The 23,923-nt window shown below is 38.6% G+C and overlaps 1 protein-coding gene across 1 annotated transcript; it reads left to right on the top strand.

The window, feature by feature from the left end:
* The first annotated feature begins 1,277 nt into the window (after positions 1-1,277).
* On the top strand, positions 1,278-1,748 carry LOC119804567 (60S ribosomal protein L23a-like). The gene has a single exon (XM_038315955.1). The coding sequence runs from the start codon at positions 1,278-1,280 to the stop codon at positions 1,746-1,748; it is 471 nt and encodes a 156-aa protein (XP_038171883.1).
* Positions 1,749-23,923: the final 22,175 nt, after the last annotated feature.

Below are 23,923 nucleotides of genomic sequence, written 5' to 3'. Positions count from 1 at the left end.
GTACATGTGTGAATATATATGTGCATGTGTATAAGGGCCTGTGTGTGTGTGTGTGTGTGTGTGTGTGTGTGTGTGTGAGTACACTTGTGTAAACGTGTGCAGACCTTCACCAATTGCTCTTCTATCTTAATCAGGGTTTCTTAGTCAGACCCAGATCTCACTGATACAACTAGTCTTTCAAGTTTACCCCATGGATACTTTGTCTCTACCTTCTGAGATTGAGATTACAGAGTTACAGCCATGCTTATCTGGCATTTGTTTTAATTCTGGTTATCCAAACTCTAGTCATCTTACTTGTTTAACAAGCACTAGTGATGAGCATTCTTTTTTATTGTAAACCAGGTATTTTGTGTCTTCTTTAGAATAAATAATCCAAGCATTGACCAAATATTGCCTGAGAGTTTTCCTAATGTTTGTCTAAAAACTGACAAATACTAGATGGCATGCAGTGTAGTACTGGAGGGTTGGGGTCTCTTTCTATTACAAATTTGCCCAGAATGTTTGTATGAAAACTGACAAATAATTAGATGGTGTGCAATGTAGTATTGGAGGGGTGGATTTCTTTATATTCCAAATTTGCCATGACATTTGGAATTTCCTCCAATAAATTTTCAGTGGAAACATTATCAGCATCCCATGACAGTTACCTTGATCTAAGATGTCATGAATTCTCATTGTAACATTTCTCATTTATTAGTATGAATATTCTACCACTATCAAATTTCCAAATAGAAAGGGAAATATGAATCTGTGCTATTTTTTCTTTTTATCTATTTCAAAACAAATAACTGGTCTTTCAAACCCCTTGAAAAGGTGACCAGTGAAGCCTTGAGGGTATAGATTTTGACTTTACATCAATATATTTTGAGCACATGTATAACTTTGATATATTTCCATCATTCCTACTTCGCTACAGATGCAAACATGTATTGAATATTCTACTAGAGTTTTATTTTGAGCACCAACCACGCAAATTTGTAAGCACTTGTGAATCTGTGGCACATTATCCTTCTGTTTTCTTCACTGGAAAAGCTTTGCTTATTTCAGTTTTGGTCTGGAATGTCCCCTGGAGGCTTATGTATTTTGAGGTTTGATCTCCTTTTTTAGCTTTATGATTGTTGCTGTAATAGAATGTGCTGACAAATGCAACTCAGGGGTGAAAAAGGTTTTATAGCAGCTTACGATTCCAGGATTCGATCCAACAATGTGAGGAAGTCAAGACAGGAACTTTAAACAGATAGTCACTTTACAATCACTGTTGAGGCTTTTTCGTCAAGATGGCGCCGATAGCGAAGAAGCAAGCTCCTGCCCCTCCCAAAGCGGAAGCTAAAGCAAAGGCCTTGAAAGCCAAGAAGGCAGTGCTGAAAGGCGTCCACAGCCACAAAAAGAAGAAGATTTGCACATCGCCCACCTTTCAGAGGCCCAAGACCCTGCGGCTACGAAGGCAGCCTAAATACCCCCGGAAGAAAGCGCCCAGGAGGGACAAGCTTGACCACTGTGCCATCATCAAATTCCCCCTGACCACCGAGTCAGCCATGAAGAAGATAGAAGACAACAACACACTTGTGTTCATTGTGGACGTCAAGGCCAACAAGCACCAGATCAAACAGGCTGTGAAAAAACTCCACGACATCGATGTGGCCAAAGTCAACACCCTCATAAGGCCGGACGGAGAGAAGAAGGCGTATGTCTGGTTGGCTCCTGATTATGATGCTCTGGATGTTGCCAACAAAATTGGAACCATCTAAACTGAGCCCAGCCGGCCAATTCTAAATATACACTTTTTCAACATTAAAAAAAAAAAAATCACTGTTGAGACGGAGAGAAACAAACACATACAGGCTTGTTTACTTAGTTGTGTTGAGCTCAGTTTCTCCACTGTTACACACTTCATGATTCTAGGGAATGGTACTACCCACACAATAGGCTGGGTCTTTTCACACTAATTAACTTAATTAAAACAATCCTACAGACATGCCCACAGGTCAAATAAATGTAAACAGTCTGTCATTGAGACTCAAATCATGTGGTCCTTGACTGTGTCAAGCTAACAAAGCTAACTGTTACAGCCCCCAAGGTAGCAGCATTCAGGTGGGGCCTTTGAAGGTTACCAGATGGTAAGGGCTCTGCCCTCTGTATTGATTGGTTTATAAGTAGATGGTCTGTTGGGAGGTGATTAAAAACTTAGTAGGTGAAACTTAGCTACTGGGACCCTAAGAGCTGTATCTTCTCCTCCCCCTCCCTCTCTCCTTCCCTTCACACTCCCTCTCTCCTTTCCTTCCCCTCTCCATTCTCTGTCCTTGACCCATGTCCTCCAGCCACGACCTCCTGCCTCACCATAGATCACAAAACACCAGAGCCTAGTTAGTATGGGTGAAATTGCTGAAATTCCTCTAACATTTGCAAGCACTTGTTTACAGTGTATGTGGGGGGGAGGGTGTGCCTAACTAACACAAGGGGTGATCATGGGGAAGATAGTGAGCATGGGGAAAGTAAGTAATAAACTCCTATAAATGTGCCTGTTTATTTCTGCCTCTGCAGTGCTTCTATTCTTAGTTTTTGAACTTTGACTTCCTGCAGGCCTGCTTTTCTATCCACTGCCACACCACACACTGTGTGTCCAAGTCTCTGTTTTCCAGATCTTTTAAAACTTCTTCTCACAGCTACGTGAAACCTCCCATAGGAGAAGAAAATCCATGAACTAATTTGCACCAAAGAAAATGTCCATAATTACAAAGGTTCAATATGTTCACTGTCTTCCTAACCAACTCCTCCGTATCCAGATTCAAATTTTAAACTCAATTTTGAGATCCATGGGAATCTGGGTTTAATTGCTTTATTTCAAAAAATGTATTAAGCTTCTTTCTTTTCTAAAGATTTTCTGTATTCTTTTCAAACCTCTTGGACTATGTATTCAATATTGTTGGAACAATCCTTTGCTTTGCAGTTTTTAAATTCTATTTCCATTCTCAAAGAATTTACATTACTTTGGAACTCATGGAGTTACTCTCACCAAATACATCTTGAAAACAGTTTTTATATTGTTTTTAACTCTTGCTTAAGCAGATTTATTGGTATAAAGTAAGATTTTTCTACTAAATTGTACATTGAAAGGATAGATATGAGTTATATTTTACATATTACAGAGCCAGGTGTACACAAGGTATAGTGTATCAAAAGCAAAATACTGATGGATGTTTCAAATGAGAATAAGGGTCTGGGAACAACTAAAAATTATCCTGGAACATTCCATGAGCCAAAAGATTGATAAGCATTTACATTCACCCCGGCTCAGGATTATTTCCTTCTGTGAAGTGTTTGTTGTTTAAACTTCCATGCAGTAAAACTCAATGTGTCTGGTGAGACCAGACTTCACATCACTGTGCCTGTCTTTGGAAAGTTTATATTTTCCATCATACCTTCTGCTGTGTGTGAAGTACTTACCAACTGCACATACTGTTCATATATCTTTTAGCTGTCTAACAAAGAATGTACCTAATCTCTTCAGGAAAATTAAAATCTTGTCTCTTTTCTAAGTTAAATTAAGTATTGGATGCTGCAGCAACATTATGTTAGGTGAAAAGATGCCTTGACAGCAAATAATTATCTAAACTAAATTTAAAACTTATCTACTTCACTATTGCCAAATTTTATGCAAGATCCTTTCTTGAATCAGTAAAAACGCTTCATCCATTCATGAGATATTATGATTTCAGACTAAAATTTTGCCGTAATTATAAATAGTAGCCTCTAAACTCTGAGCAGAATAATAAACTGGCTTGCATGGTTTTCTTGAGAATAAATGAGAATATGTCTATTAATCCAAGGAAGAGCTATAATATATTAATTGTGTCTAGTACTCTAGTCTAATTGGTGAGCCACTGACTTTATTAGGGTCAGAAGCACACAATCCAGTCACTTTCAAATGCCTCACTTCAGAACACTACTGCACTGGGGACTGTGATTATTCACTTTGTTGACTAGACACAATCAAGAATCACCTGAATAGAGAGTCACAATGAGAGATGGTCTCCATTGGTTATTGCTGTGATCTAGTCTGTGAGATTTTGTTTTAATTAAAGGACTCAAAGTCAGCTGTGTTACCAGTTGAGATGACCCAAAGTGGATAAAGATCCATGAAACCTACACCCTTGAGGCTCTTTGCCTAAATTGCAGGTAGTGCCACCAAAGAACCTTATCTCCCCTAGCAATTGGTTACTGCCTACTGCCCTGGAGAGGGGGCTTAAGAGTACTGTAACTTTCTGAGCTTGGTGAGTCTTCTAACTTCATAAGGTTCCTGAGCCTTTTAAATTTCATTAATTTTCTGAGTCCTATGAACCTCCCTTTAAGTGTCTTAAGGAGAAGACACTTAAGCTGAAAATAAATAGGTATACTACAGTGACCCTAATCTTCTGGCAAACTTGCCACTATTAACATAGTTTTCCAGGAGGTAGAATAATATAGAGGCATAGGAAGAGCAAAGGCATGAGTAGTAAGAGAGAAAGCAGGTAAATTAGATCACTTTTATTTCATTCTAATAATCATAGGATACAGGGTGAAGTCATTTCTAGTCTCAAAGTGTTTCATGTAACGTGTTCGCTCTGGAAGTGATTGTTATACTCTCTGCTTTAGGCACGTGAGTCTAGTTTAAATTATGGCCATAATCTGTACGGCTTGTTCGTGCTAGCTTATCTCTGTGTTTTATTCAGTGCTTCCTGATGAATGGGAAGGAGGGAAACTGCATAGATTTTATAATACTAAATTTAGAATATATCCTTTAACTTTATTTCATTCAGAACCACTGTCTTTTGAACATGATGGGTTCAACTGACGGTAGATATCTTGCTGATCCTTGAGGAAGTCATTCACACTGTAAGAAGGCATTTGCTCTGTCAGCAAAGCTGCCCCCATCCTCCTTCTACTCGGTGATGAACTTGACTCAGTGTTCAAAAATCACTCCTACTTTGGCATCATGGACTACCACAACCCCAAAGTAGTTTTCTCTTGTCCTTTTCTGTTGTGTTACTTAAGCCACAGTCTTTTAGTAGAATCATGATACTATAACAAATTATTAAGATAAACAATGTATAGTGAGGAAAGGTTGAGTTTTGCTCACAGTTGAAAAGGTTCACCCATTCTTGATTAGCACTGTGGTTTCAGAGAACTTTAGTAAACTCTAGTGTACTTAAATTTTTTCACTGTATGGCTAGGAATCAAAAGAATGAAAGAAGTAGAATCTGGAGTCCCTCTACATTCTTCAGAGTTGTTCCGTTGGGTACCTAATGACTTCCCACTAGAGTCCATCCCCTAAGTGTTCTGTATCTATCAATAGCACAGTATTAGGGATGAAACACATGAGTCTCTAAAAGCCACTAAATTTGAGTAGATCAGATGGCATCCCTCACTGTAAGTTCCTTACAAATGGATCCATTTATTCACTGTTATGCAAGATACATAACAAGATTGTCTTGCCAACAATTCCATAGTAAATGCATCACGCTGTTCTGATTTTAGATATTGTGGATATAATAGTGAACACAGTACATACTTTGCTCCTAAAAACTATCAAGTCAAGTAATCTATCCACGCCTATTTAATCATTTAACATATATCATGTTTGACTGTCTTACAAACTAGCTCAGATCACATAGATTACCTGCAGCAAATTCTCTTTATTTGTGGCTATAGGAATCTTTGGTTTAGGGGGAAAGGTTGTTTGTGGTTTTTCATGGATCCTTATCTATACAAGACCTGACAAAATCTTTCCCATTATGTGGGCTGAGGTAATTGATCTTCCCTCTTGGGGTCGCTAGAAGAACGACTTCCTAATACCCATTATGTCTCAAAGAGGGAGAGCATAAAGGACAATTTTGAAGGACCTAAGACAAAATATACAGACTTGGTACACTGGTTATTGCAAACTGAAATGCCACTGGGGAACTGTAACATTAGAAGTGCCATAGCTTTGCTGTGTCAATCTTTCATCTGCCCAAGTGACCAGACATGCAGTCTAACACCTCTCCTTAAATTTTCAAAGTGTAACCTGAGGCCAGGACCTGAAAGAAATTTAAGAATGAACACATAGGTCAAATACATAAGCCCAATATGTATAAGTTAGTAAAATCTTCTATTCATGGTCAGCTCCTCTTTGGGTATTAGCCAGAGCTATATACATGTTATTATTTAAAAAGCTTCTGTCATATTGTAATCTCTAAGCATGTAGTGTGATTTCTCACTTGGAAAATACATATTAATTCTAGAACAATTTTTTGACAACTAGATACTACTTTGATGCTTTTTTTCTTGATAATCAGCTCCTACATTTGAGTCCTAGATCCAGCTAAAAAGACTGCATAAGAAGGTGGAAAGTGTACTCACTTTCTCATCTCCAGTCCCAACCACACACTCTCATACAATGTCTCAAAACTCTGACCTCTGATGCTAAGGAAGCATGCACCCTTGGAGAAGTACTTTTCACCATGAAAGAGGAGTATACTCAATGCTTTTTCAAAGTTAACTTGATGATAACTCTAATGACAACTTTTAAACCTTTATTACGTATCCATTATAAAAAATGCTATTCTTCTTTCATCATGTTGATTCTAATTTTGAGTATTAATAAGAAACATCCTTGGCTATTAGTTTGTCCTTTGAATCAATGCCTTAATACCAGAGACAAGTACAGGGATAGGAAACACACAGAGGAACTGTCCTCCCTCTTTCCAAGAGCACCTCTATTATAGGGCATTTTCTGACTTTTTAAAGCTATTATGATTGTCATGTTGATTGTCTAATGTTGATTATCATGTTGAAAGTGTCTGGAATCATCCAGGAAGTAAACTTTTTGGCATGTCTGTTAGGGAGTTTCTAGACAAGGTTAATTAACTAGGGAAAACACACCCTAACTGTGGAAGGTACCTTCCCTTGTATTGGGGTCCCAGACTTGAGGGAAGAGGAAGAGGAGGAGAGAAAGAGAAAGACTGCTGAGCAGAAGAATTCATCTCTCTTTGGTTTCTGACTGTGGATGCAGTGTAACCAATGTAACTGGTTCACACTCATGATACCATTCTTTATTCACCATTATGGACTGTAGCCTTATCTTTCTAAAGATGCTTTGGTCACAGCAAGGAGAAAAGTAGCGACATAACTGTGCTATATCTATTGAAATCACTTATTTCCACCATGATGATATTTGTTGCTCAGAACAACAAGGTCAACCCCTAATGCTGTGAAATAAACAATCCAATATAACAGTTGCTGTTGGGGAGGAATAAGGTCTTGTTTCTCTGTATTCTTGACTTTTTCTATACTGGTCTCTGATACAAAATAATTCCTAAAAACTATCATCTTTCAGGAGAAGCTGTCTGTTATTAACACTGACAACTGGAACAACTTGTCTGGGGAAGAACTGCATACCTGTAATGAATATCCTAGTTGCTGGCCCTTATGATTGTGTGCACAAAGTAACCATTTCTGGAAATAAGAACAATAGGAAAATAGATACATAATTCTCAAATAAGGAAATCAAATAAGGAGAAACTATGGAGGACCACAGTGGATACTTTATACGCCTTAAAAGATCTATTATCTTCTGTAGTCTAAACTTCTTATGCTGTTTAGCAAAACAATGAATAAACTCTTCTCTGTAGAGGTCTCAACTCCATTCACAACCAATTGCTTGGATAACACATTAAGCCCCGAAAAGAGAATTATTTATTTAAGCCACTTTTCTCTGCTCCTCCCCAGGCATTCCCAGGAAGAAAAATGGGGATAGGGAATGGTAGGAATGACATATAGATGAAAAGTTATTGTTGGAATTTGATGCAAGACTTGGTCACATTCAGTTGGAAAGATATAGAGTTTTAAATTGTGCAAGGTTACAAGAAGGTGAAGAATGTATTAGGATCACAGAAAGACTTTGTCTTGTTGAAAGGAAAGTATTAGAGAATGTTGACAGCTTGCATACTCTACACAAAAGAGCAGTTGTGATGAGAGTTTATTACTACAAAAGATGAAACCGACAGTGACAACTACAGAGAACAATTCAGAGTGCCTGGGCCATCAACCCTTCAGCATAGACTTTCAATAGACCCATCTCCCTGCCCCCTGGGGCAAATCAGCTTCACCAAATCTCACTATTGTCAAATTTGCAGTAATCACATGCAAGAGGGAAACAGGAAGTACAAAATAGCACATTAATATGCAGCACTCTGTCTCCAGAAGGGAGCCTCAAAAACAGAATGAGACATTAATATTTGTCCTGAGATTCTTACAACCGGCCTTGAATCCAACAGCAGGATTCTATCACAATAATAAACACAGTGCTTCAGCTTCTAATACTGGAAATGAACCTTGGGTTTCCAGAAAGTGAATTTTCAAAGATTCTTATGTCTGTTTCTTTAAAGATAACAGGGTGACGCCTGCCTCTCTCCAAGACACCCACATGTAATTAGGACTTCAAACTGTCTGTTCGTTTTCTATCCCAGAGCCTTGATCATTTATAGAATGCACTAAATGAATTTGTGGGTGTTGCTATGTCCATGATTATCTTTTATTTCTGAATATGAAAAGGAAATAATTTTCTATTCATATAGTTTAAATTCTCCCATACATCTAAATTCTAGAGACTTCATTTTATTTTGTATTCAAACCACACGAGAGCGTGCACACACACACACACACACACACACACACACACACATACACACATCAGATACTCACAGAACACATGCAGAAAACTGACAGCTCAGTAGTTCTCTATTGTGGTAATTAATACAGGCTTTGGAGAAGGATGTTATTTTCTCTCCTGGAGAGATTAATATGTGATAGCATGCCAATTTGGTTATTTTTAAATGTCTGTGGTCATAGAGAGGAAAAAAAATACCCAAATTTTACCTTGAAGCAAGGGCATGGAAGTTTGCCTTAACTCCTAAGAAACTGGAATTTCCCACAAAATACAATGCTGACTGATGGTTTTCACAGAGACAGAACCTAGGTTTACAGGAGTCCAGCCAAAGTGAGAGAGAGTAACTTACTGATTAGTAGTCATAGAGTTTTCTGACTGTAAGAACATTTAAGGACGGTAGTGAAAGATACATAGAAGCATAAATATAATCAATGCAAGTTATTTGTTTCATTTTTAAATGCTCAAAGGCCACATAGACACACACATGCATGCATTCATGCAAACATGCACACACACATGCACCCATGCACACATACAACATTAGCAAAATGTTTGTAATTTCTAACACTCATAATGAAAGAGGATACCAATCTGCAGAATGGTGATTGTTGGGCTGTTGTTGCAGGCACTACTAGAAGCTAGTTTTATTCAACCTCTCCTCACATACATAGATGAATAAGTAGGGCTAGGAAGAGTGCCCAGCAAGTAATCTATTTTCAAAAAACCAAGAAGATCTGAGTCTGATTCCTGAATCAGTGTAAAAGTTGAGCATGGTGATTCAGAATTTGTAATTCCAGAACTAGGGAACTGGAGACTGGAAAATCCTGAGAGCTCACTAGCCAGCCAGCATAGATGAATCACTAAATTCCACATTCAGTGAAATATCTTGTCTCAAAGTTGAAGATCAGTATAGGAAGGCACCTAATATTATCCATTGGTCATCAGAAACATGCACACATATACAAATTGGATGAGGAAAATTTTCATAAGCATATAATTGTGATCATGGGTGTTATAAGCTGTAAAATTGACTCCTGTTGTTATTCTGTCTTTACCTTTATACTTATTGCATTGTGTGTCCTGGGATACACAAAGTCTCCATGTATAAACACTGGTATTAATTTTGATGCTCTCTGTTATTGGAGGTCAAGACACATACAATGGAAACTAACATTTTCTAGCAATATGCCTGAGGACAAGAGTTATCTCAGAATGTGACCATGGGGAAAATGAAGGAGCACAGAACTAATTCTTCACTCCATGATGAGGTGTGTTCACGAAATTCTATCACCATTGTTTAATATTTGACACACAATAATTACATATTTGCTATTTTCAAGATAACATTCTTATGAGGCTGTGTCATTTTCATACCAGTGCCTTATGCAGACATATCCCCACTGACTGATAACAAAAGTATTTCCAGCTCCATGACAATGAAGACACAAGGTGTCTGTCTTGTTCCTTAGATGGATGATAGAGACTCAGGGTGAGCTCTTTTAAGGTTTATACTCATCTCTCAAGGTCTAACTCTGCCTGGAAGGATGGTCTTAAAGGGAAAAGGTAAAGAGACACTGTATGCTGGTTAAGAATTCCAACAGGAAAAAAGGGAGACTATTATTAGGGGGGAAAGAGGCTGTGGAAAAAAACTGAATTTATACTAGTAGTAAAAATTTCAATGAGAAAGGAAATAAAGCTAAGAAGCAGCAAAAGTAATCATGACACACACCACTGTATTCTATAAAAATAAAGTACAGAGGACGATATAAACCTACAAAGAGTAACATGGGAGTTGGCTGGCAACTCCCAAGCCAAGCTTGATCAATACTGGCACACAAGAAAGCAATGAGTAAAGAACATCAATAGGCAGAGTCTTCTGTATCTCAACTCTCAATTCCACCCTCCCTTACACATTCTCCTGATTACAAAACACAAACTAAAATATGAAAGGAGTAGTTTTGTCTCTTTTTCTCATTATTATATCTCGCACACCTGGATGAAAATCTACTCTGCCAGTAGAGCTCTAAAAAATATTTCTGCATGACAAGTAAGTATGAAAACTGATTTTTATGCATTTTTGAAAGTGACTTTATCAGTCAGCCTCGTGATACTAAATGAACTGCTAAGTTAAGAAGTTAAGTGATCTATACAGAGAAAGATTTATTTAGCTGATTGATAGTTTTGAGCTTCATTGGCATGCTTCCTGCATTGGCTCAGTTCTCAAAAGAGCGGTGGATGCTGATGTATCACAGTGACATGTGTCAGGTAAAGCAGTGATGTCTAAAGTCAGAAAGCAAATAAGAAAAAAGAATGTTGTGAAGGAGAAGGAAAAGGAGGAAGAAAGGATAGTGATCCACAATCATTTTGGAGAACATATCCCCAAATGAATCAAATGGCTCCCATTAATTGTTAGCCCCTAGCCTATCACCTCCCAATAATAGGGCCTGGGAACCAAGCCTTTAGCACAACAGGGTATTTTGAACATTAAAACAAACTACTAAGTAATGCTCATGCCATCCAAGTAACTCACATAGAAGGTTAAAAGGTTGCAACCAGGCCAACTCTATGAAAATGTGTGGAATAAGAAGAATATTTTTATTCATCTCTTGTTCTGGGTTCTGAAACTTTATAAAGACATATCAATATCTAACCTAGCCAACTCTTTATCTTATTTCAACTTTACAATAAAAGAGATCCTATGTTTTGCTTCACATCTGACAGGCTTTAAAACAGATGGCAAGCTGACAGAAATTTATTAAGTTTAAGAATGCTTAGTCTTCAGAACCTAGCATAATCATCATCAGAGAGGATTTATCCAGCAATTGATGGGAGCAGAGATCCACAACCAAACATTAGGTGGAGCTCAGGGAACCCTGCAGAAGATGACAAGAAAAGATTGTAGTAGCCAGAGGGATCAAGACACCAAAAGAAAAAGGTCCACAGAATCAACTAACCAGGGATCCATAGGGGCTCACGGAGTTTGGACCTACAATCAGGGAGCCTTATGGGTCTGAACGAGGTCTTCTGCATATATGATATGGTTCTGTAGTTGGTATTCCTGTAGGACTCCTAGCAGTGGAGTCTCTGACTGTTTTGCCTGCTCTTGGGACCGTATTCTTCTTGCTGGGTTCCCTCATCCAGCCTTAATGTGAGAGGATGTGTCTAGTTTTACTATATCTTGAACATGACAAGTTTGGTTGATATCCCTGGGAGGTCTGCCCTTTTTGAAGGGAAAGGAGGATCTTGGAGAGAAGGGATATGGGGAAGGACTGGGAGGAGAGGAGGGAGGAGAAATAGCAATCAGGATGCAATGTATGCGTGAAGAATTTTTTAATATAGAGAAAAAAACAAGAATAATGAGGTGGAAACCCAGCACAATGGAAACTCCATGGAATTTATGAGAGTAACCCTAGCAAAGACTCCTAGTAATGGGGGATATGGATCCTGAACAGTCATCTTCTGTAAGTAGGCAAAGCCTCAAGTGGAGGGATTGGGACACAAACCCAGCCACAAAACGATCAGCCTACAGTTTGTCCTGCTTGCAAAAAGTTCTGGGACCAGAGCCTAGCAGAATCCTCATCAAAAGACACCAGAGAAACTTTATCCAGCAACTGCTGGGAGCAGATGCAGAGTACCACAGTCAAACATTAGGTGAAACTCATGGAGTCCTGTGGAGGAGGAGGAGGAGGAGGAGGAGGAAGGATTAGAAGAACCAGAGGGGACAGGGATAACAAGAGAACATGGCCCACTGAATCAACTGGCTGGGATTCATGGGGGTTCACAGATATTAGAGAGTCTTCAGGGATATGACCTAGGTACTCTGCATATATGTTATAGCTGAGAAGCTTGGTGTTCTTGTGAGATCCCTAACAATGGGAGTGGCAGGTCAGGGGGTGTTGTCTGTAACCCTTTTGCCTATGTGTGGGAACTTTTCCTCCTACTGGGTTGCCTCACCCAATCTTGATAAGATGGTATGTTTCTGATCTTATTTAGCATATTTGATTAATGTTCCTGGGAGGCCTGCTCTTTTCTTAGAGGAGATGGGGGTGGGGATGGATTGGGGAGAGAAGAGGTAGGGAAGACTGGGAGAGGGGAGGAAGTGGAAAGTGTAACCAGAATGTTATATATGAGAGAAAAATAATAAAAGAATGTTTAGTCTTGATTGATATCAGAACAGAACAATAAATGAAATGGAGATGGACAAATTCATTAAAGGATGTATAAAATTATGATCTTGAAATGTTCTTTTCAATCTACACAGAACATGACTCTGTATGTGAATTTTTGAATAATTGTTTAGGAAAAAAGTTTGCTGTGACAGTGGATGATTCTAAATCCTTATATATTAGTGGAATACCCCAATATGAATGTGGAATGGGGACAATTCATCTGACTGACAAGTATTGCAACTAACTCTGTCAAAGGCACTCGTCATAACTTTAGAGGTAAATACTCTGTTAATTTGATCCAGTTCATATAATGGCTTTACCTTATGAGCTTATGGAAGAGAAGAGAGTATTTTTAGTTTAAAATATAGCACCATTATTTAAGAAATATATAGTCCCAGAAGGTGATCAGTTCATTTAATGAGTTCCACATTCTGGTTTTGATTGAAAGTCTTAACTATTATTTGACAGGAAGATGGGGAAACCTAGCGATTAGGTGTAGAACAAATTTAGACTTGTGCTTTTGTTACTTGTTATAATGGATTCAGGGTCACTGATGTCCAATAAGAAAATGTCAAAAAAGAATGACAACATATGACCAGTTTGCTTGAGAAGTTTTTTATTGTTGTTGTTGGGTATTTTTTCCAGGAGGAGGGAGACTTGCAACTGTATGATGGCATTTCTGGTGTGTGCATGTGGAAGCCAGAGGGAAACTTCAGATATTATTCCTCAGGTCCTGTGCACTTTTTTGACACAGGTCTTTGCACTGGCCTGGAAATCACCAAGTAGGCTAGAATAGCCAGTGAATCCCAGTAATCTTTCTCTATAATTCTGGAATTACAACTATGTACCACCACATTTTTTTTTTACTTATTCATTCACTTATGTATTTATTTATTCATTTGCTTGCTTGCTTGTTTGTTTACATTGGTTTTTAAACAGAATTTCTCTCTATAACATCTCTGGCTGACCTGGAACTCACTCCGCAGACCAGGCTGGCCTGAACACACAGAGATCTACCTGTCTCTGCCTCCCAAGTGCTGGGAATAAAGGCATGCTCCACCACCACCCAACTAATACACCTGTTTTTTTTTAATGTAGGTTCTTGGAATCAAACTCAGACCCTCTGCTTGTCAGACAAGCACATAACCTACTGAGAGAGCTGAGGCTGAAATTGTATGGTGCGGCAGCAAGTCTAGGATGTAAACTCTGCATGCTTAAATATGGTACTGAGAAGCAGGAAAATTTCTAACACTCATTTGAAGAACTTGGCAACCCTGTATCTGTTGCACAGGCTTTTGCTGCAGCATTTTTTGAATAGGCAGTTTTATCATGGGGCCAGAGTCAAGTCACCTAGAGAAATGCAATCACCTATGCTTACATTTTCTTGAAATTGCTGGATAGGGAAGCCTATTGTTGCATTTTTCAGCTGCATAGATAGCTATCATTTGGTCCTAAAGCCCTCTTGAAGAGTTTTTAATGCATACGAAAATGACTCTGAAGATGGCAGAATTGCTTCAAAGGCAGGACTTTCTTATTTTTGGCCTCTCCCCCAATCTTTCACTTCAGCTGGAAATCATGGTTTGTCTCCTGGAACAGCCATTTCTACTTGAAATGGCATTTCATTTTGTTGAGCTTAAACATCAAAAAAAAAAAAGTGAACTTAAAAAGTATTAAACAGACAGAAGTTTTCTCTGGATTGTTGTCATCTAAACAAAGCCTTTTACTTAACAGAGCTAACAACAAGCCCCATCATAAAACTAAAATGACTGTGCATTTACAATGTTGAATTATAAAATCCTTTCCCATTTCTGGCACACAGCTCTTGCATAGCCTGGTGTGGGGACTAGTCACCCTGGTTTTATCAGTATGGGTCAATTTTTGTTCTTATCTTCATCTTTCCATTTCTGCTGTATTTCTTATATGCCACCTTTAAATTAATTCTGTTGCTATGCAGAGTTTCATCTACCATGCCTACAATGAAATTAAAGTTTTCATAGTTCATAAAATTAGTTTTTGTAAAATTGAAAATTGCAATGTCTTAACAGAAATAGCAGATTACAATATTTTAGAACTTGATTATATCCTACTAGCCCCCAAACAAGCTACATTTTTGGTCTGCTAATTTTTTCCAATAAAAGGACCATAAAAGAATTTTCAAGTATCTGGGAATATAGCCAAATTTCCATCAAGACAACTGCAGTTTTATTGTTGTTAATCTAGGTGCTGTTAAGCAGTATCTTGGTGAGGACTAAACCACAGCTGGGTCCAGCTTTGCATAGGTTCTGATGATCCAAATTCATGTCTTCATGCTTGCAACAAAAAAAATTCTTACCCATTGAGCAATCTTCCAAGCCTGTGCACATTCCTTTTGACGTTTGTTCAGCAATGCCCATCTCTAAAAGACTTTTCTCTATAAATATGTGTAGACTTACAGAACGAAGACTTCATCTTCCTGCATTTACCCAGATGATGCTGTGGAAGTGATTCTTCTTGCCTACTATAAGGCATTTCGTTCTGCTCTTCTTTCTTGATCATGCTTGGTTTAGACTCTACACTCAACCAAAGGAACACCCATTGTGTTCACTTCACCATTGCTAGCTTTGCAGATAGCCTGGGAATGCTAGAAGTTGGGCAGAGCCCCAAATGAAAGTCAGTATCAGAAAGGAAGAGAATTCTGCCAACAGTGCACACAAATCTAGAAGTGAGGTTTTTTTTTTTTCAGACCCTTTCAATTGAGTCTGACTCTGAACCTTAGTTTGACTGAGAGCCTTGAAAATATTCTATTAAAGAACTAGGAGGAGATGTGTGTCATGTAATAAAATAGACTGTCTGAAACTGCTACATTTGGAGCAACTTTCCACACCAGCACTAATAGGTATGTGTTGTCTTAGGGTTACTATTGTTGGGATGCAACACCATGATCAAAGCAACTTGGAGAGGAAAGGGCTTATTTTCACACCACAGTTCATCATCAAAGGACATCAGGATAAGAAATCAAACAGGGCAGGATCCTGGAGGCAGGAGGTGCTGCAGAAGCCATGGAGGGGTGCTGCTTACTGTCTTATTCCTGTGGTTTTTCTCAGTGTGCTTTCTTATAGAACCTAGGACCACCATCCCATGGATGACTCCATCCACAATGGGTTGAGTCCTCTCCCATTAATCAGTAATTAAGAAAATGCCCTATAGGCTTGCCTACAGTCTGATCTTATGAATGCATTTTTCTCATTGAAATTCCTTCATCTGATGACTCTATCTTGTGTCAGGCTGACATAAAATTAACCAGCATAATTGTTCTCAACATGACTTACACCAGGTCCTGTAAATCTTCATTCTGAAACACTGTCAGTTGCAAGGGTTGAGATTTTCAGGAAGAAAACATTACTACATTCATTCAGATCAAGCTTTCTGAAACAAAAGGTAGGTAAAAAGTGAGTCTTTCCAGGGCTAAAGAGATGTCTCAGCACACTTACAGTTGTGTACTGTTCTTGCACAGAACCTGAGTTCTATTTCCAGGTCAGGCAGCTCACAACCATCTGTAATCCAGCTTCAGGAAATCTGACCTCCTCCTCTAACCTATGCAGGCAATTAAAATATAAATGCATAAATAGTCTATCTTCAAGCTGAAGAACCATGTTGCTTATTGACGCTGAAACTAGCAGAATATCCAAGTTTACTTAAAAATACAGGCTCTTCTAGTCCCTTGAAAGATAAATACTTTAATCTATTTCTATACTGCTCCCAGACATTTCAGAAATGAATGCATAATTGAGCTGACTGCTAATATTTGCTTCTCTCTGTCTGCCTGCACTGTGTGGTTAAAGGTCGAGAGCTCTGCCAAGTTTATCACTCTTCAGGTGATTGCATAGCATACTCCCCATGCAGAAAAAATGCTGAAGACTTAAGGCAGAATGAACACATGGTAAACAAATAATTTCAAGATTGTTGAAAGGAATGATTCTCCTGTGATTTGAAGTAATCCTCAAAATTGCAACTTGTAACAATCTGAGACTGGTAGTGTAGCTTTTTCTTATGCAGTGCACTCGTGATGTTTCTCACATGGAAAGTAATATATAATTCACCTGCTCATTTTATCACAAGTTGCCAGGAGCCAGGAACTGCTCCTTGTTCAAATTCAATCTTTCTCCAATTAGATTGTGAAATAGCAGCTGTTACTATAAGTGGGGAAGGATTGGCTTTTGCTTGATTTTCTAAGGAATGTATAAAATTCTGCTGACTTCCACACCTTCTTCTGACATAGTCCAAATATATGCATCTATGTTAACAAAAGGTAAACAACTGCTGAAATTTGTAGCATAAAAAAACCTTCTGAAGGTAAACAATTGTGCCAGGGTTTTTTTGGGGGGGGGGATTTTTTTTTCTGAAAAAAACAAGGAATGGTGGTTGAAGGATTGAATACCCTGTTCCAAAATCAGGTGACATCTGTTAACACAAAAACAATGAAAACTGATGAGTTAGAAAATGTTGGGATTCTGAAGTACAAAGTGTTTAAGAGTGTGCTGTGTGAGAGAGAAGGGGAAGGGTGCATGGTACACAATTGCTCAGTATGTATGCAAGGATCTGCAAATTTTGCATGCAGAGATGTGTCTGAAGTTGAGGATGAGCTATAGCATCTACCGCCCTGGAAAACATTAACTGAATAAAGCATAAGGTTATGGAGTAGTATTTCTAGAGAACCTTCTCTGAGATCTTTATTCAATAATACCCTGAGTTCAAACATTGTTTGAATATACACTTTGATTAAAAATAAATGAGAAGAAATTCTTTTCTGTTGGCTTTAGCAGTCAGCTCACTCTGAAGATTTTTGCTTATTACATGAATCTAGGATAGAGTAGGAACTCTGATGAAGGTACTGGGATGGCTCATCTCAATTCAACTTGCAGAGGTCTGGAATCTATAAGCTGCTGGGCAGACCTGTGAGGAATTTTCTTGATCAGCTTAAGTGGGCAGATCCATGTTAAATGTGAGTGGCCCTTTCCAGTGGCAGCACAGCCCAGATAAAAAGAGGTCTGATGGAGGATTCTCATTGGCTAATAAACAAACTGCCTTGGCCAGCCCTTAGGTGGGTGGAGTAGACAGAACAGGAAGAAGGAAGTGAGGTAGATGGCTCAGTCAGATGCCACACCTCTCCTAAGTGAGGCAGACCGCCGTGCCTCTCCTCAGGGAGACAGATGCGATGGAGTCAGATATGCTGAATCTTTCCCGGTAAGACACCACTCGTGGTGTTACACATATTATTTGATATGGGTTAGTCAAGATGTGAGTAAGAGGCTGAAAATAATGGGCCAGGCAGTATTTAAAAGAATACAATTTGTGTGATGTTATTTCGGGGTATAAGCTAGCCGGTGGCTGGGAGCTGGGCAGGATGAAAAGCAGGCCTGCTCACAGCTCCTCACTATAGAGGTCCAAGGGAAAATTCTATGCCTTTTTGTCTTACTGTCTTTGTCTCTCACCAGTGAATTCATTTACTCAGTTGCTGATGCAGTTGCTGACACCAGAACCCAGGTTTTTCATGTTTCCAATATGTACTAAATACCAGTGGCTCTCCAGAAACGCTGCAGAGCATTTCATTCAGAGCCAGAGAGGGACTTCTGAGGCATAGAGTCATGTGGAGTGGGAACTTACAGGATTCTTGGCCTCTCTAATGTAATGGCAGCCACTGTTGGACTAGCCAGCAAGTATTGTGTAATCCTATCTAATAAGTTCATCTTTAATATACATTCACTCTCTTGGTTCTGTTTCTCTAGAGAAGCCTGACTAATGCAGTCATTTAAGGAAAAATTTTCCCTCACCATGGCTGAATATGCTTCCATGGGTTTCCTGGAAATATCTTATGATTTCTTTTTGATAAACTACACTGGCTTTGTCAAGTCCCTTCTTTCCATCATTGGCCATTCTTGCTCCAAAGCATCAGCACCATTATTATATATGCTGTCTTACCTCTCTACCTAAGATGAAAGACCTAAAGAAATAAATTTCTAAGTGTGTTAGTCCGGTTCTGTGAGGTTGTAGCATGCCACTTTCAGCTTCTGTTTAATCCAGCATCATCTGAGATCTACCCTTAACATCACCTCTTCTAGAATGGAATTCAAACTGCAAATTACACTGTGCAAAGACACTGTGGTAACTACTATATGCTCCATTATCCTGTGCTTCTGTTATTTGCAGTAACTCCAGATAAACTTGTCTTTTGCTGTAGTCAAAATATCATAAGGCTCTCTACAAGGTTCCAAACCCATATTTAAAATATCTATATCCTGGGACTGGAGAGATGGTTCAAAGATTCAGAGCACTTGCTGCTTTTGCACAGGATCTAGGTTCTAGGTTCAGTTCCCAGCAACCACATGTTTACTCAGAAATGTATAACTTCAATTCCAAAAAATTCAATGCCCTCTTCTGGCCACCACAAGCAGCAGGCATGTATGTGATATACAGTCATATATGAAGGCAAGATAGTCATGCACAAAAAATTAAAAATATCGAAAAATTAAAAGGCATGTATCCTAAAATAAACTATTTTGGGGAAATACATTTGTAATTTTTTAACTATGAGAACCCACTGTCTCATCATAAACAATTTTACAGTATTTTTTACTGTATTTTTTGTATAAAAACAAAACAATTTTACAGCTATTTTTATACATCTGTTTGGCTTATTTATTTCGTTTTATTTCTTATTTTAAAACAATCTTATTTTACATACCAATCCCAGTTCCCTTCCCCTCCCATTCTTCCATTCTCCCCATCTTCTCCCACCCCACCCCCACAACCACTCATCAGAGAGGGTGAGGCCTCCCATGGGGAGTCAACAAAATCTGACACATTACTTGAGGCAGAATCAAGGCCCTCCCCCTTGTATCCAGGCTGAGCAAGGTATCCCTCCACAGGGAATAGGCTCCAAAAAATGAATTAATGCACTAGGTATAAATATTGGTCCACTGCCAGTGGCCCCACAAACTGCTCAAACCACACAACTGTCACTCACATTCAGAGGGCCTGATTTGATCCTATGCAGGTTCCCCAGCTGTCAGTCTGATGTCAGTGAGGTCCCTAGCTTAAGCCAGCTGTTTCTGTGGGTTTCCCCATCATAGTCTGGGCCTCTTTGCTCATAATATCACTCCTCCCTCTTTGTGGCTATACTCCAGGAGTTCAGCCCAGTGCTTAACTGTGGATCTCTACATCTGCTTCTACCAGATACTGGAGAAAGGTTCCCCTCTGTATGCTGTGAATACCATTGGCTAATAAAGAAACTGTTTTGGCCTGTGATAGGGCAAAAGAATAGAGTTAGGTAGGGAAAACTAAAGTGAATGCTGGAAGAAAGGAGGGTGGAGTCAGAGAGAAGCCCTGGAGTGCTGCTGGAGACAGAAATGTAGGCCAGGTTTAGCCTTGTGGTAAAATATAAAATAATGGAAATGGGTTAAATTAAGATGTAAAAGCTAGCCAATTAGAAGTTAGAGCTAATAGGCCAAGCAGTAATTTAATTAATACAGTTTTTGTTTGGTTATTTTGGGAGTGTGGGTGGCCGGGAACAAGCAGCCTCCTACTACAGTCATCAATCAGATTACTGGGGAAGGGCATTTTAGGTACCTTTTCCAATACTGTTTAGATTTTTAGCTGGGGTCATCCTTGTGGATTCCTGGGAATTTCTCTAGTGCCTGGTTTCTTGCTAACCCCATAATGGCTCCCTCTTTCAAGGCATATGTTTCCTTGCTCTCCCTCTCTGTCCTTCACCCAACTCAACCTTCCCAATCTCTCATGTTCTCCTCCCTGCTCCCCTTCTCCCCTGCACACTCCCCTCCCAACTTCCTCCATCCTACCATGCTACCACTTTACTTAAGAGACCATTTCTATTCCCCTTCCCAATGGGATCCTTGTATGTCACTCTTAGGGATCTCCTTCTCCTGTCCTTTTTGAGGTTGTGGACTGTAGGCTGGTTATCTTTTGCTTTATGTCTAATATCCACTTATGAGTCAATACACACTGTGTTTGTTTGAGTCTGGGTTAGTTCACTCAGGATGGTTTTTTCTAGTTTCATCCATTTGTCTGCTAATTTCAAGATGTCATTTTTTTTTACTGCTGAGGTGTACTACATTGTATAAATGTACCACATTTTTTTATCCATTTTTTCAGTGGAGGGACATCTAGGTTGTTTCCAGGTTCTGGTTATTATGATTAATGCTACTATGAACAGAGTTGAGCAAATGTCCTTGGAGTATGGGTGTGCATCCTTTGAGTATATGCCCAAGAGTGGTATTGTTGGCTCTTGAGAAGATTGATTCCAAATTTTCTGAGAAGCCACCATACTTATTTCCAAAGTGGTTGTATAGGTTTGTACTCCCACCAGCAAAGAATGAGTGTTCCCCTTGCTCCACATCTTTTTCAGCATAAGCAATCATTAGTGTCTTTTTTAATCTTAGCTATTCTGTCAAGTATAATATGGTGTCTCAGAGTCATTTTGATTTGCATTTCCCTAATGGCTAAGGATGTTGAGCAGTTCCTTAAGTGCCTTTCAGCCACTTGAGATTCCTCTATTGAGAATTCTGTTTAGATCTGTGCCCCATTTTTTAATTGGATTATTTGATATTTTCATTTCTAGTTTTTTGAGTTATTTGTATATTTTGGAAATCAGTCTGGTGTGGTGTTGTTGAAGAATTTTTTTCCAGTTCTGTAGGTTGCCATTTTGTCTTGATGACTTGTAAAAAGAAAAAGACTGCTTGTTCATTTCCTGACCACCCAGACTCAAATAATTACACAGAAACTATATTAATTACAACACTGTTTTTGGCCTATCAGCTCAGGCTTCTTGTTAAATAACTCTTACATTTTATTTTAATCCATTTCTATTAATATATGTATCACCACAAGACTGTGGCTTCCTGGTAAAGTTGTGGCAACTGTCTCCTTCGGCAGCAACATGGCATGTCCCTGACTCTCCCTTCTTTCTGCCTCTTTCTCCACTTGGAATTCCTGCCTTGCTATATTCTGCCCCGCTGTCAGTCAAAGCAGCTTCTTTATTAACCAATAGTAATAAAACCATATTCACAGTATGCAGAGGGGAAATGCACATCAGTGACTGTGTCCTTTGACACAGAAGCTTTTCAGTTTCAGGTCTCATTTATTAATTGATCTCAGTGTCTGAGTTACTGGTGTTATATTCAGGAAGTAGTATCCTATGCCAAATGCATTCAAGTCTACTTTCCACTTTCTTTTCTATAAGGTTCAGTGTGGCTGGATTTATGTTGAGGTTTTTCCTCTATTTGGACTTGAGTTCTGCGCATGGGGATAGATATGGATCTATTTGCATTCTTCTACATGTCGATATCCAGTTATGCCAGCACCATTTGCTGAAGATCTTCCATTTTTTTTCATTGTGTAGTTTTAGCTTCTTTGTCAAAGTTCAGGTGTTCATAAGTATGTGAACTAATATCAGGGTCTTCAATTAGATTCCATTGGTCCACCTGTCTGTTTTTATGTCAATACCAAGATATTTTCATTATTATAGCTCTATGGTAGAGCTTAAAGAAATGGACTGTGATGTCTCCAGAAGTTCCTTTATTGTACAGGATTGTTTTGGCTCTCCTGGGTTTTTTGTTTTTCTATATGAAGCTGATTACTGTTCTTTCAAGATCTGTGAAGAATTTTGCCGGGACTTTGATGATAATTGTATTGTATCTGTAGACTGCTTTTGGTAAAATTGCCATTTTTACTATGTTGACACTACCTATCCAAGAACATGGGAGATCCTTCCACCTTCTGGTGTCTTCTTCAATTTCTTTCTTCAAAGACTTAAAGTTTTGTCATGCAGGTCCTTCACTTGTTTAGTTAGAGTTACCCTCAAAATATTTTATGTTGTTTGTGGCTATTGTGAAGCATGAAGTTTCTCTGATTTCTTTCTCAGGCTGTTTATCATCTGTATATAGGAGGGCTACTGATTTATTTTTGTTGAGTTAATCCTGTGTCCTGACACATTACTGAAGGTGTTTCTCACATGTAACAATTCTCTGGTACAATTTTTGGGGTTACTTATATAAACTATCATATCCGCAAATAGTGGAAGTTTGACTTCTTCCTTTCCAATTTGTATCACCTTGATCTCCTTTTGTTGCCTTATTTCTCTAGCTGAAACCTCAAGTACTATACTAAATAGATATGGAGAGAGTGGACCACCTTGTCTTGTTCCTGATTTTAGTGGAATTTCTTTGAGTTTCTCTTCAATTATTTTGATATTGACTGATGGCTTGCTGTATATTGCTTTTATTATGTATTATGTTTAGGTATGTTCCTTTTTTCCTGATCTCTCCAAGACCTTCATCATGAAAGGGTGTTGGATTTTGCCAAAGGCTTTTTCAGCATTTAATGAGATGATCATGTGGATTTTTTCTTCCAGTTTGTTAAGATTACATAGATAGATTTTCATATGTTGAACCATCCTTGCATCTCTGGGATTAAGCCTGCATGATTATGGTGGATGATTTTTCTGATGTGTTCTTAAATTCGGTTTGCCAGTTTTATATTGAGTATTTTTGTATCAATGTTCATGGGGGAGATTGGTCTCTAATTCCCTTTTTTAGTTGCATATTTTTGCGGTTTTGGCTAATGGCTTAACAGAATATAGCCAAGTCATAAGATACATATATCATAAGATACATATATATATATACATATATATGTATCTTATGACTTGGCTATAATATATTATATATATTATATATATGTGGAGAGAGAGAGAGAGAGTAGGTAGAGTCAGTGAGACACCATGTAACTGCTTCCAGGGACAGAGGCACCAGAACTTTACCCAGTAAGCCACAGCCACGTGGCGATACACAGATTAATAGAAATGGGTTAATTCTAGATGTAATGACTAGTTAACAATATGCTTAAGCTATTGACTAACCAGTATTTCAAATAATATAGCTTCTGAGTGATTATTTTGTGGTTTGGGCAGCCAGGAACAAACAAGCAGCCTTTTACTACAGGTCTCTATCATCTCCGTAAGGTTATTTTTAAGGTCATTTTCTTCTGCTTCATCTGTGTTGGGATGTTCGGGTCT

This window comes from Arvicola amphibius, chromosome X (genome assembly GCF_903992535.2).
Source record: "Arvicola amphibius chromosome X, mArvAmp1.2, whole genome shotgun sequence".
Classification (NCBI taxonomy): Eukaryota; Metazoa; Chordata; class Mammalia; order Rodentia; family Cricetidae; genus Arvicola; species Arvicola amphibius.
The sequence above is the reverse complement of the archived record's forward strand: the minus strand, read 5'-3'. Positions and strand labels throughout refer to the sequence as shown.